This window comes from Jaculus jaculus, chromosome 4, assembly GCF_020740685.1.
Source record: "Jaculus jaculus isolate mJacJac1 chromosome 4, mJacJac1.mat.Y.cur, whole genome shotgun sequence".
NCBI classification, from domain to species: domain Eukaryota; kingdom Metazoa; phylum Chordata; class Mammalia; order Rodentia; family Dipodidae; genus Jaculus; species Jaculus jaculus.
In genome coordinates this window covers 9,092,601-9,107,633 of record NC_059105.1, presented here as the reverse complement: position 1 = coordinate 9,107,633, position 15,033 = coordinate 9,092,601, and the positions used below count along the sequence as shown (strand labels likewise).

Below are 15,033 nucleotides of genomic sequence, written 5' to 3'. Positions count from 1 at the left end.
CCTTCAGCACTCAGACACCTACTTCCAAGAGCCCAAATTTCTCCTGCTGTCCCAATGCAGATCAGCTAGACCAATCTCCATAGTTGCAATCTCTCAAGCAATTACAGCTGAACAGCAGTTTCAACCCAAAGATTTCATTTTCTTCAGTGCCATATCCTTCTGCTCACACCAGAGCATTTCCATGTAACACCACACTGCACAGGTTCTCAGAACATGTGCAGGCAGAACACAGCTCGCCTCTCACACAAACTGCTTCTAGCCCAGTATCTACAAACTTCTCTGTTCCCCCTCATAAACAAAATCTCATAGTTCTTACCACATCCATCCTTTAAACTCTGACCAGTATAGTTCATCCAACTGTATTTATATCACTGCAGGGTGTTTCTTAGGCCAAAGTTTCAAATCCTTCCATATCCTCCCACGAATCAGTTACAAAAGGGCAGAAGCCACACAGTCAGGTTTCTAACAATAAAACCCCACTTCTTGGTACCAATTTTTCTGTGGTTGTAGCTACACCTTGCTGGCAGAAAGCACCTAACTGAAAGCAGCTGAGGGGAAGAAAGTTGTTTATTTTGGCTCGCAGATTCAAGGGGAAGCTCCGTGATGGCAAGGGAAACCATGAACAGAGGTTGGATACCACCTCCTGGCCAACATCAGTTAGTCAACAGCAGCAGGAGAGTGTACCAAACTGACCAGGGGAAGCTGACCAAGCACCCGTTAAGTCCCCTCAACAGCACTCCTCTTCCAGTAAGGCTCCAACTCCCAAACTGCCATCAGCTTGGGACTGAGGAGTCAGAGCACCTAAATTTACTGGGGGTAGAGGTGGGAGATGAATCAAACCACCACAGCATGTACAGATCCTAGAACCCTGTAAGTCTGGCCTAGGTCTCTGTTTATGTACCATGCACTCCCCAGCCTCTGAAATGGGCTCTGTTCCCTTTAATACCCAGTTCTCCAAACATGGTTCTGAGGTATGAGGGCCAGCACAACTGAGTTCTTGCTCGGGAAGCACAGGGATTAAGGAAAGAGTATTATTTTGTTGGGCTGGAGGGCACACGGGAATAAAAATGTGCTTCAAGCAACATAATAGCAAACTAAAACCAATACAGAAATAAGCATGCTTTTTGGAACACATCTTACTATAAGAAATATGCATGGATCTAGAACTAGCTGCTTGCCACACAACACAAAGACCTGATTTCAGGGCCCCAGAGTCCAGGTAAAGTGCCAGCTTGTCTGGCTGAATTGGTTCATTCTAGGTTTAGCAAGACACCAAGCCTCAGAGAGTAAGGTGGAAAGCAATCCAGTATGACACCTGACATTAACGTCTAGCTTCAACAGATGCACACACACACACACACATGCAACCCCCAAACACACAAACATTCCACTGGGGGCCCTCCTCAGTGGGATTGCTGGAATCCCCCATGGAGTTGTGGCTTATGAGTTGTGAAAGCAACAGTCAGTCACTGGGGAGGGGGGAAATGCCACTTGGTACGCCATCCCAACCTCTGCCTCTTACAGTCTTTCTACCCCTTCTTCTGCAAAATTCCCTAAGCCATGGTGGGAGAGTTTTAAGACTACTTCAGTGAAAATCTCTTTTGCTCTTTTCAGCACAATACAAACCTTCATCTCCTTAGCATAAAGCAGAATGGTTCATGGTAGCTTATAGTTAACACCAAATTCTGAATATTAAAAATAAGATTATGGGTATTTCTGTATGCATGTGTGTTTGGTGTATGTGCGTGAGTGAATGCACAGGCATTCTGAGGAAGCACTGTGGAATGGCTATCTATCTTCTTCCCCTGGCCAAACCCCTGACAGGATCAGAACCTCCGAACACAGGCTACTTACCTTGCACTACATTTATCCAGCTTGAAAGATGAAAAATAATGTCCTTTTTGGACACAATTTACTTTCCTACCTCTTCCATAGATGACTAAAAGGAAGTGAACTGCCCACACAGGAAGCATCTTGAGAGACAGAACTATTTTTTTTCTTTCCCTAGATGTCCAAATACAGTCTATAATTACATAATTTGAATGAAGGGTTATCACTTCTACTTTCTGTCTATGTTTTTCTAAAGGAACATTTCAAGGTTGAAATCCAAATGGTTAATCCTTAGGAATTACAGCAGTCTCTTCTCTGGTTACTGCCTCTCATGTCGGTTCTCAGAGTAAGGCTGAAAAGCAATGGGCTAAAAGCCCAGGAAACAGCATACACACTGCTCCTGGCGACTGTAACTAGCAGCTAAGATATAGAAAACACAGCTTGAAGAGATGTCTACAAGGAAAGTACAGAAAGTCTGTGATACTGAGACCGGGCTAAATACATTTAATAATGAGTTACTCAAATCCTTAAACCAGAAGACTTTTGGAGTGTTCAAAAGAGAAGTTCATTAGCAGCATGTAATGATAACTTCCTCTGCATGGCTTGTCTCACAAGGCTGCCAGCAAGCCTAGCAGTCAGCATGTGCCTAGCAGTAGGGACTGAATTTTATTATTTTGGGGGGTAGTACATTTTCTTCACTGGATAACAAACTCCTTGTGGCTAAGAATCCTCATATGGAGAACACAGTAGCCATAAAGTCTGAAAAGGAGTCATGACAGATTATAGATTGAACCTCCTTTAATACTAACAATGGAATATTCTAGAATGGGAAACAATGAGACAGACTCACAAAGCATCAGCAGCAACACAACAAGGCATGGGCAGGGCTGGTAGCGATTTGCATGAACACAGGGACTCCATGGCGGCACCCGGCAAGCTCAAAGCCACACACAGGTTGTGGTGGTTTGATTCAGGTGTCCCCCATAAACTTAGGTGTTCTGAATGCTAGGTTCCCAGCTGATGGATATTTGGGAATTAATGCCTCCTGCAGGGAGTGTATTGTGGAAGGAGTGTATTGTTGGGGGCGGGCTTATGGGCTTTATAGCCAGTTTCCCCTTGCCAGTGTTTGGCACACCCTCCTGTTGCTGTGGTCCACCTTATGTTGGCCAAGGGGGTGATGTCCACCCTCTGCTCATGCCATCGTTTTTCCCTGCCATCATGGAGCTTCCCCTCAAGCCTGTAAGCCAAAATAAATCTCTTTTTCCCAGAAGCTGCTCTTGGTTGGGTGATTTCTAACAGCAATGCGAACCGGACTGCAACAGTAAAGTGGTACCGAGGAGTGGGATTGCTGCTAGACACCTGACTGTGTGGCTTCAGCCTTTTGTAGCTGATTTTCAAGAGGAATGTGGAAGGAGTTGAAACCTTAGCCTAAGAGATGCCTTGCAGTGCTGTAAGTATAGCTTGATGGACTATCCTGGTCACAGCTAAAAGACCTGAAGGCAGTAAGAACTATGGACTGTGAGGTTTGGCTTATGAGGGTGAGAAAGAGCTTTGCCTGGACTGGGCTAGCAGTTTGTGTGAGAAGCTTGCTCTTGTGCCCATGTCCTGAGAAGTTGTGCAGGGTTGCTTTGCATAGAAATGAACGGGTGTGAGCAGAGGTATATGGCACAAAAAGGAAAATCTTTGGGTGAACTGCTGCCCGTTCAGCTGCAACTGAGAGATTACAACCTTTGAGACTGGGCTAGCTGACCTGCGCTGGGGCAACAAGAAGAATGTTGACTCTTTTGAAGGGGCCTGAGTGTTCAAGGAGTGTCCTGTTCTTCAAAGTCTGCTTCATTCCCCCCTGGATTAACAAATTGGCACCCTACCTGGTATCGTGAACTATAAAAAATGCTGGAAAGAGGGTCATTGAGTTTGCAACACGGTCTTGTGTTTTGGAAATGGCCATGGGCAGTGTGAAGCAGGTTTGCTGGTTGCCTGCACAGAGACCCCATGGGGCCATGAGGATGAACCGTGGCTTGCAGTGGAGACCCAGTGGAGATGCCGGGACCATGAAATGGCTGCCAAGGAGCTGCCGGCCCTGATGAAGTTTTCCAGGACTGTGAGTAGCCTAGCTGGAGGGGCGGAACTGGAATGACAGAGAATTGTTGCTGGTTAGAATTATCGGACTTGGAGATTTGTCACTGGCTAGAGTTGCTGGACTTGAAGCTACAGTTTGATGTTTGCCCTGGTTGTTTTAAATCTTGTATTGGTTGAATGTTTCTTTGCTATGCCCAATGCCATCTATTGCAGTGTGAATATTTAATCTGTGCCATATGGGTTTTTTGAGGTTATTTTTTGGTATTACAGCTCAGTTAAAAGATCTTGGACTATGGGGATGTATGAACATCATTGGGATTGATAAAAACTATGGGGACTTTTAAAGTCAGACTGAATGCATTGTATTTTACATCATGTATGGATATCAGTTTATGGGGGCCAGGGGTGGAATGTGGTGGTTTGATTCAGGTGTCCCCATAAACTTAGGTGTTCTGAATGCTAGGTTCCCAGCTGATGGATATTTGGGAATTAATGCCTCCTGGAGGGAGTGTATTGTTGGGGGTGGGCTTATGGGCTTTATACCCAGTTTCCCCTTGCCAGTGTTTGGCACACCCTCCTGTTGCTGTGGTCCACCTTATGTTGGCCAGGGGGTGATGTCCACCCTCTGCTCATGCCATCGTTTTCCCCTGCCATCGTGGAGCTTCCCCTCGAGCCTGTAAGCCAAAATAAATCTCTTTTTCCCAGAAGCTGCTCTTGGTTGGGTGATTTCTACCAGCAATGCGAACCAGACTGCAACACAGGTGTGAACAGGGTGGCGTGGTGAACATGCTGTGTGGCCTCGCGAGATACAATAAATATTACGAAGTGTGTCAGCGAACCATTTACCGTGTTTTCACCTACAAGGGACTGTATGGCCAGCATGTAGTGTTTGGTAAATACTTCTGATGGTAGCCTGCAAGTCACTAATGCCCTTCTCGCTCTAAGGTTGTCTCTGGAGTCAACGTGTGCAGTCAGCATCAGCATCACGTGCTGTAGATGCGGATGTACAGATGTCCCTGGGGCCAGCCAAGATGAGTACAGAAATTCTGCCTAGGAGCCATGTGATGACATCTATAAAAAGCCTTATTAATGCACATGTCCTTGTGCCAGAAAGTCTATTTCAGAAATTTGCCTGAAATAAATAACTAAGCAATCACACAATGACAAGGTCAAGCTCATTCTCTATAGCTGCTCAAAATAAAAAAGGAAGATTGTGTAGACAACGAGACGATCAGGAAATAAAGAAGTCACCTCATTCAATGATTCTGCTTCATGGAAGAGAAAACAAACTCAAGCAAACCATAATCCCATAAACAAGGTCTCAGCACCAGCTAGAGACTCAGTGAAGCTTTAAGTCATGTTACCGGAACAGAAAACTGTCAGCATGGACTCTGGACTGGAGCTCAATTGGGATATAAGAGCAAAGAATGAGAGGTACACCCTCCCACAATGGAGTGAGGCGCCCACTCTCTCCCCATGGACCCTTCTCAGGTTTCTAAACGGAAGTGCTCTGGGGTCACATGAGTATTTTGGAAGACCTCTAGGAGCTGTCTGGATCACGTGTCCTCAGTGCTGAGACTCAGTCTAAATGCTACATGCACACACTGCTTACCACCAGGTCACTTGTAATAGGGCACAGAATGACAGGCAGGGCCTCATCAGACAACAGCCCACAAGAGGAACAGCGAGGGACTGCGCCCACTCGCGCAGGGAGAAAATCAAGAAGCCAGGTTCTCGCCCCCTTCTCGTCCGCTTTGCCTCTCTCCTCTGCTTACCTCTTCTCTGCTAGCATCCATGTTCCACACGGCAATTCCGCCATCTGACGAGCAGGAGACAAGCTGCCTCGTGAGCTGAAGGTAGCACAATGACTGGACCCTGTCGCTGCAAGCGGCACACAAAAGTCACACTGGTCAGTGAAGCTCAGCTCTCTCCTCTCATTTTAATTTCAGGTGGCATTTCATCAGACTTTGGTGTGGTAAAGAGAACTGTATGCTACCGTCACTGGGCCTTCTATAACTACGTGCAACCTTGTCACTTACAGCTGCAACCCAGACGATGAAACCCATGGTTTCTATAGCAACCATCATGGCTTTACTTACACATGCATAAAATTTGTTTACTTGATCAAAAACAAAGAAAATCAGAGGTGTCACTTAGTGGAATAGAGTTCCTGTGAACAAATAGCCCGGCACCACAGACATCATGAGTAGCATGAACAGCCACTAACAAGATTACATGTATGTGCGTTCACATGCACACAGAAGACCATACACGTGCACAGGTGGGTAGGAGAAACCTGCCTTCTTCCTGCAGGCTCATCCCACCTGGATGCCAGGCAGACAAGCACGTGGGCTGTGAACTTTTGCATCTAATTTTTTTCTTGGCTAAATTTCAGCTTGTGTGTGATAACAGCAAACTACTACTGCCTGCCCAGCAACAGGAAAGGAAGGAGAGGGGTGACGGAAGGGATCCTTTTCCTTTTCAAAACAAATAGGACAATGTCAGAGCCTAGGTGACTGTGACTGCCGAACCATTAGCTCCTCCTTAATGACACTTATTGGGAAATGTAAGAAAATGATCAGGTGCCCAGCCTGGAAGGAGCTCAGTGCTGGAGAACGGCAGTCCACCGTGCTCAAGGGCCTCATGCTGCCTCGTCAAGCAGGTATTTCAACAGGGCCACTCCTTCAGTATCCTTGGGACTGAGAAGGAAAGTTTACTCTTCTTGTGAAAAGCTGAGCCATGTTTTGTTTCCTGGGTTCATATCAAAGTTGAGAAGCACTATATAACAGCATTTGTTTTCCAGGTATGTGTACTTTTGTTGTCATGTTGATTTGATTTGTTTTTTTCTTTGAAGAAACATCTTGTAGCTGGTACGCCTTTAATCCCAGCACTTGGGAGGCAGAGGCAGTAAGAATGCTGTGAGTTCAAGGCCAGCCTGGGACTACAGAGTGAGTTCCAAGTCAGCTGGGCTAGAATGAGACCCTGCCCTTCATAAAAGATAAAAAAAAAAAAAAAAGCAAAAAGAAACAAATGTCTTGTAATGAAAAATATTTGCTCTGCTCTGAAGATTATGAAACTGGCCAAGCTTATGGTTCTTCAATTACAAAGAAAAATCTAGTTAAATGCCAATAAACTAGTTTAACTCTTTTACCATATATAAAATACCTGAACACTTTCGCCAATATTACCATCATCTATTTGTTGCTCCTGTATTTTCTCAAAGTCTGTTTAATTAACATTGCATGGAATGATGTAACTATTGAGCAATAAAGTCCAAGTTATGCTAGGAAAAAAAAAAAATCCTACATTCTTTTGAAACCTACTGAATGCAGCAGACTCCTAACTAACAGAAGCAGTAAAAATCATCTCAGCCCCATCAAACGGTTGTCTTATAAGACAAGCTTTGGAGCAAGTTGGGACAGAATTACCAGGTCTCCCACTGCTTCCAGCACACTCAGGTGCTTTGCCCTCCCCACAGTGGTCACATACTGATGGCCCTGAAGCAAGAGCGTCCGGCCTTTCCTGCCCCCGATGTCCCACATGATGATGCTGTTGTCAGATGCTCCCGAGAAGAGTAACCGTTGAACAGGGTCCCACCAGAGGCAGGCAATGCTACCTGGGGATTTGAGGGAGGGAGAGGGTTAAACCAAACATCCACATGCGACTGCCCAAGCCCCAACTAAGCACAACTGAGCCTTTCAGTGAAACGATCTTCCTCCTACAAAGGGTCATTCAACCACGTCCTCATGAGTCATAAGCAGGGCACAGCATGACCATCATCTGAACTTGCAGATGAGGATTTCTGACTGTATTACACAAGAAGTATTTCCTTGTCTGTACCAATAAATTACCAAGTGGCTATAGTGTCAGTTCAGAAAACACTTTTGGAAGAAGAAAAAAAAAAGCCTACCAATATTTTCATGAAAAAACAAAAAAACAGTAGTTTCCTGTGGTCATTTATACAAGATACAATTCTAGGTTATACCAGGCTTTTGGGACCTTATAGCCATTTTACTCTATGCTGCCTATGTTTATAAAAGTTAGAACCACATGTCATGTCATGTGCCTTTAATCTCACATCAGGAGGCTGAGGTGGAAGGATCACTGTGAGTTAGAGGCCAGCCCGGGACTACAGAGTGAGTGCCAGGTCAACCTGGGCTAGAATGAGACCCTACCTGGAAACCAAAAACAAACACAAAACATTACATTGACTACCTCAAAGAAAAATTTCTACAGGTGTATCAAATAATTAGACCAAAGAATTTAGGCTAAGCAGAAATCTAAAGTTCTGTTTCCTCCTCTACTCTGGCTAGCATAGCCAACCCAATGCCCTCCGGGAAAGCCTGCGTTGCAGCGGGCGTCCTCACCCACTGCTAGTAGTCCAGGCAACAGTGACGAATACTCCCAAAACAACTACGTACACAGCTAACTGGAATTTTTTTTAGGTACAGAAAAAACTAATGAAGCCATATTCACAAGCAAGGGTCTCATAGTAGCTTTCTCAACAGAAGGGAACAGTGGGAAACAGACCCAGCTCTCTAGCTTCCGGGGCCAGTCCTGCTAACCCGACCCCGCTGAACTGGCCTTCCAGCAGCAGCCGAGGCCCGGCAGACACACAGCAAGGACGCGCGCCGCCGGGGCAGCCCAGAGCCTGCAGGGCATGAGAGCCATCGCAACCGCACATGAAACGGGTTACTTCGGGTTCCTCTGCTGTCCTTGCAAGTGGGTCCTGACTTCCTGTTCTCCTTGTCCCTTCCCACAAAGTCCCCAGTCCTTTCTGGTCGGGTGTACCTAAAAGGTCAGCTGGAAAGCACATGATGTACTGGATGTGTTGCACACTGAATACAAACTACTGTCACAAACGAACACACTGCTGATTGAACAAATTTTGACTTCAGTCTAAATGAGATGGCCTCAAAGTCACACAGGAATCTGATCCTGTGACCTGTATAAAGCAGGGCTGCAATACAGCTTGGTGTTCAAAGACATCAACTTATCACACCTGGAAGGGACAAGTTAACCCAGTGTGGGGTCAAAGGAATATTGAGTCCTTCTACAGAACCTTGAAACCTTACTACACTATAGAAATCAGGAATTTTTACCCAGTCATTCACTCCACGCTGTCCCTACCCAGGGCTAACCAGCCCATATATTTCTTGTAACTGTACACACCTAGCAATGCCCTAGAAACTATCACATTAAAAATGATGATAAGCCAGGCGTGGTGGCACACACCTTTAATCGCAGCACTTGGGAGGCAGAGGGAGGAGGATGGCTGTGAGTTCGAGCCCACCCTGAGATTCCATAGTGAATTTCAGGTCAGCCTGGGCTAGAGTAAAACCCCACCTCAGAAAAAAGAATTAATAATAATAGTAGTGTGCTCGCTTCAGCAGCACATATACTAAAATTGGAACGTACAGAGAAGATTAGCATGGCCCCTGTGCAAAGATGACATGCAAATTCATGAAACGTTCCATATTAAAAAAAATAATAATAATAGCAGTAGCAGCTGGGGGTGGCGGCGCACACCTTTAATCCCAGTACTCGTGAGGCAGAGATAGGAAGGCCGTTAGTTTGAGGCCACCCTGAGGTTACATAGTGAATTCCAGGTCAGCCTGAGTGAGAACCCACCTGAAAATAATAATAATAATAATAATAATAATAATAACAGTAGCAGCATCAATTCTTCCAAAGGTTATTAGGCAGAACATGCAGCTCACTAGTAGAATACTTTCCTAGTAAACAATCACCAGTACCACTAAAAACCAAAAAAGAAAAGAAAATTTCTTATGAAAATAGCAAGTTTTTGATAATATGAAACACCCTACCTTCACTTGATTTTCTCTATGCCATCAAACTGGAATCTGACAGGTTTTTTTTTTTTTTTTTTTGCATGATTCCATTTATATGAAATTTCCAGAAAAGGCAAATTCACAGACATGGCAAACCAGCAGTCAGTTGTGGCTGGGATGGAAGTGAAGAGTAATGGACCCAAAGAAACTTAATGTGACAATGGGAATCTCTAAAATTGGATTGTAGTAATAGTTGCACAACTCTATAAATTTGCTAAAAGTTATTGAACAGTACCTTTACAATGGATAAATTCACTCTCAGCTGAGATATTTATGAAAAAAATGAGGAAGCTTTTGGGCATTGGTGTAGAACGGTCTCAAGATGGACTAGGGAGATTGCTCAGTGTTAAGGGGGCTTGCTTGCAAAGTCTGCTGATCCCACTTCAATCCTCCAGCACCAATACAAAGCCAGACATAAAGTGGCATATATATCTGGAATTCTTTTGCAGTGGCAAGAGGGAATCTGACAGATCTTGATCATTCATAAAACCACAAAGCTGAGAACTGAATTTGATGCCCAAAGGAAGTGGAAAGCTACAAGTGACCACATTGCCTACCTTCATGTCCCTTAAGGGTTGTGATAACAGAACACGTGTTCTGCTCAAGCTTCAGCAGGGTGATCTGTCCCGAGTAATCACCAACAAAAGCATACTGAGTATCAAAATCGTATCTGAGGAGAGGTGGTCAAGGATACGTAAGAGGACCCATCTCAAAATTCTCCCATGAACCACAAAACTAAAATCATGTGAAAGGAAGTAAATGAAAATTATGAAATATGTAAATATTGGAGAAGAATTAAAACAGCAAAAGGTAAAGTTAATATTCAGTTGATAAGAATTCACTGAGTTCCTAGGACCAGACCAAATACTATCAGAGGAATTGGCAGTAGAGAGAAAGTGAGGCAGAGAAGACAGACAGCTGTAACCAGTTGCAATATGGCATAAAAGAGTAAAATTGATACATTATAAAACAGCAAGAAAACACCCAAACAAATGGCTTTTTATGAAATACCTCTGAAAATAATGTCAAACAGACAGCAACTCATTCATTTTAATCTAGAGACTTCCTACCCCTTACTATAGACCCCTCAGGAGTTCAAATAGCAATTATTTGTGGCGGCAGTAAGTTTAAAGCACATTGACTATTGGTAACAACTCCTTACTTTCTCAGTCTGTAGCCACACCCACCTGTAGAAAGCAGACATCCAAACCCAGTAAGGCAGGTACCATTTACCACAGGATAACTGCTGTTTACCATAGGATAACCGCTGTTTACCACAGGATCACTGCTCCTACTCCAAAGCACAGGCCAAGAGAAGCACTGCAAGCTAGGCCACGGCTGTTCTGCACTGCACACGAATTTCAGATGCGTGCAACACTTTGTGCATGTGGCTTTACATGGGTTCTGGGGAATCAAACCCAAGCTGTCAGGCTTTGCAAGCAAGCACCTTTAACTGGTGAGCCATCTCTCCAGTCCTAATAAAAGTATTTTTAAAAAGCATTAAGCAAAGTTTTGAATAAAACTCCCATTTGTAACTCCAGGGTACACATATTAGATGTTCTCATTATATACTACATTTTCTTACAGAAACTGCAAATCACCACTCACGAGATGATCAGTTCTTGTTTTCTTTCCTCAGACAATAAAGTCATTCAATTAGAAAGGCAAAGGGATAAAAGAAAAGATTTGCATTAATGAGGGCTCTGGTTTTTCACAATTTTGTATTTCAAACAGTACTTCCCAGTGGAAAATAGCACGTTCACTGAATTACTTTGTCCTCCCAAGACTGAAGGAGGCATATCTATTTTTTTTTTTAAGACAGGGTCTCACTTTAGCCCAGGTTGACATGGAAAACACTTTGTAGCCCAGACTGGCTTTGAACTCACTGTGACCCTCTTATCTCAGTCTACTGAGTGCTGGGATTAAATGTGGATACCACCATGCCTGGCTGAATAATTTCGTACCCCCCTCCTTTTTTTTGAGGCAAGCCTAACAGACTGGACTGAAAAAAAATTTTTTTTGTTTATTTTTATTTATTTGAGAGCAACAGACAGAGAAAAAGAGGCAGAGAGACAGAGACAGAACGGACGCGCCAGGGCCTCCAGCCACTGCAAACAAACTCTAGACGCATGCGCCCGCTTGTGCATTTGGCTAACATGGGTCCTGGGGAATCGAGCCTTGAACCAGGGTCCTTAGGCTTTACAGGCAAGCACTTAACCACTAAGCCATCTCTCCAGCCCAAGAACTTTTTTTTTAAGTGAGAGAGAGTGAATTGGCATGCCAGGGCCTCCTGCCGCTATCATCAAACTCTAGACGTGTGTGCCAGCTTGTGTACATGTGCTACCCTGCGTGCCTGCATCACCTTGTGCATCCAGCTTACGTGGGTCCTGGAGAGTTAACATGGGTCCTTAGACTTCACAGGCAAGCGCCTTAACTGCTAAGCCATTTCTCCAGCCCCTGAATAATTTTTAATAGACCTATTTTATACCAACGAAAAGCAGATACATAAATACTTTGATTTTAGGCAAAATAGGTATGCCTCATTTAGACTTCGGATCTTAACTAACAACTAATGATTGAATTCCAAATGAAAGACTGAGACATGAGAGGAACTGCGAGGAGAGGTAGGTGCTCTGAAGGATACTGCAAACACGAAGCCCAGGAGGTGAAGAAGTGGCGGCCGAGCATGCTCCCGCTCCGCGTGCACATCCAGCTGACACACTTGTCGTGGCCCGCGCTGATCACCCACTCGGCCGCCAGGCTGAAGATGATGGCGGACACCCGGTTCTGATGAGCTGCAGGAGACGAAGGGAGAGCTGGTGCTGAGCCTCCAGGAAGGGAAGGCGGCCCTCAGAGACCCTCCCTGTGAGGGCTGAGGTCAACTTCGCTGGTGTGCACAGGCCTGTGTGGGTGTAATAGTCACACCGTGGAAATGCCTCTCCTGCAGGGGGTTTTGGACAGGCGCCCGCCCACCCCCACACACTAGGCTCAATCTGAAGGCTAGCAAAAGCCAGGGATCATTAATGAGCAATGTTCCAGGGGATTCAAGTCAGAGAAAACATTTTTCTTCTGTGCTCAAGAGAACATTTTTATTTTGTTCTAGAAGCCTTAACTACTGATGAGTGCCATGTGGGGAGCAGCAGACTTTCCTATGGGCAATATGGGCTGCACTGCTTAGTGCCTCGGTGGGCTGACCCTACAGAAAATGCTGGTGTTGCAACTAGAACAGATGCAATTTTGCAAAATTACAAGTGTTTAGTCTTTTGTTTCTGGAATAGGATTTGTTTGTGTAACTCTTTATTATTTAAAAAGCTTTTTTTTTTTTAAAAAAAAAAAGTATTTGTAAAGCTCTCCCTTCTAAAATAAAAGCTGAGAAAAAGGAAGGTTGCTACTTATCCCTAACTTCTGAAAGACTTCCAGGTGGAGGACGAGCCGCAGCAGGGCAGTGGCCTGAGTGCTGCTCTGACACAGACTTCTTGTATGTTCCAGCTGTTTAAATGCCCACTATGTTGGTTGGAATGTAAAATGTTTCCCACAGTGTCACGTGTTTGTGATTAAGCCTCATACTTAATCCCCAGCTGGTGGGGCCTACAGGAGTTGAAACCTTCCTGGGGGACGTGCACGGCTGCGGGGCGTGGGCGGCTGGAGTGAGCCTTGGAGTGGCGCAGCCCAGTCCGTCTTGTTTGTACTTAGCTCTCTCCTCTCCCTCTCCTTCCTTCCTGCTGGTGTGGAGATGCGGTGACTGGCAGTCTGCTCTACCATTGCCCCACCATGATGAAACTTCCTCTTGAAACTGTAATCTGTTAATAAACCCTTGCTTTCCACAAGCTATTTCCAGCCAGCTGTCTTGTTCTGGCAACACGATGTTAACTGCTACACCTCGTCTGATGGATGGAGTCAGAGGCTCCACAGAAAACTGACTTTGCTTTGCAGCAACTGAAAGGCTCTAGCACCACTCTTTGTGAAGGTCAGGGGCATCTACTGTCAGCAGGAACAATCAACAATTCAGTATTTCTGAAGGATTTGAAAGATTTTTTTGTTTTGTTTTTTGAGGTAGAGTCTCGATCTAGCTCAGGCTGACTTGGAATTCACTACGTAGTCTCAGGGTGGCCTCAAACTCACAGTGATCCTCCTACCTCTGCCTCCTGAGTGCTGGGATTAAAGGCGTGTGCACCACACCTGGCAGGATTCGAAAACTTTAAAGGTGTTCTAAATAGCTCTTAATCTTTAATTTCAGTAAACCAAGTCCCAGTAATGATTCAGTGACTCATTTGAGGATCAATGTTGTTTTTGTTCATCTTATTTTCCTGTTTTAATGATATTTCCACTCTCTATAAACACAAGGTGTAATGATACTCATTTCACAATTTTAAAAACTAAGTACAGTGCCAGTCAGGCATGGTGACACACGCCTTTAATCCCAGCACTTGGAGGCAGAGGTAGGAGGAAACTACATAATGAAGTCCAGGTCAGCCTGGGCTAGAGTGAGACCGTACCTCAAAAAGCTAAAGAAAAAAAAAAAAAAACCTGGGTACGGGCTGGAGAGCTGGCTTAGCAGTTAAGGCGCTGGCCTACAAAACCTAAGGACCCAGGTTTGACTCTCCACATGCCAGGTAGGCCAGGTGCACAAAGTCGAGGCAGGTGCAAGGTCACACATGCCCACTAGGTGACACAAGCGTCTGGAGTTGTATTTCAGTGGCTAAGGCCCTGGTGCGCCAATTCACTCTGTCTCTCTCTCTTTTACGCTCTCTACAATAAATATAAAAATAAAAAGTAAAAACTGAGTAGTACGCAAATATTCATTAGATACATAAATCTAATAAGTAATGGATTAACTTGTGTAACTCGAACACTTTTCCTACTAAAATGTGCAGCTGTCAAACTCTTGACCACACAAGATGCAAACTAGTTTCTGGAAAAGACTGCAGGGAGGAGTCATTTCTCCGTTCTCAGGAAGAACAGTGTTACATATCACCACGGAGTTTTCCCTTACAGCACTGTGAGGAGACACGGGTGCTCACATTGTTTCATGTGCACGTGGCTCAGTCTTCCACACTGCTAGTGACCTTTCCTCACTGGGACAAACATCCCAGCAGAAGGGTAGAAAGGGTTTGTTTCAGGCTTACAGAATCCAGGGGAAGTTCCATCAAGGCAGAAGCTGGCTCACATCCATGGATCCATAGCAGAGAGGCGCCCCCCAGAGCCAGAGCTCAAATTGCTCTCTATACCTCTTAGGGCTGGACTAACAAGCTCTGCCCCCAGTGACACCTCC

At 44.9% G+C, this 15,033-nt stretch overlaps 1 protein-coding gene and 1 non-coding gene across 3 annotated transcripts in view; one reads left to right on the top strand and one right to left on the bottom strand.

The window, feature by feature from the left end:
* Nucleotides 1–15,033, bottom strand: part of Wdfy1 (WD repeat and FYVE domain containing 1) — a 60,667-nt gene that overhangs the window by 12,712 nt on the left and 32,922 nt on the right. For both annotated transcript variants that reach the window (XM_045148091.1, XM_045148092.1), the window contains 4 exons: nucleotides 12,406–12,556; nucleotides 10,319–10,431; nucleotides 7,399–7,525; nucleotides 5,685–5,790 (listed from right to left, as the gene is read on the bottom strand). In XM_045148091.1, the coding sequence (XP_045004026.1) occupies nucleotides 5,685–5,790; nucleotides 7,399–7,525; nucleotides 10,319–10,431; nucleotides 12,406–12,556 (497 nt within the window). The remainder of the gene's footprint in view (nucleotides 1–5,684; nucleotides 5,791–7,398; nucleotides 7,526–10,318; nucleotides 10,432–12,405; nucleotides 12,557–15,033) is intronic.
* Nucleotides 9,287–9,392, top strand: LOC123460403. Its single transcript, XR_006636968.1, has one exon. It is a non-coding gene; the product is annotated as a U6 spliceosomal RNA (small nuclear RNA).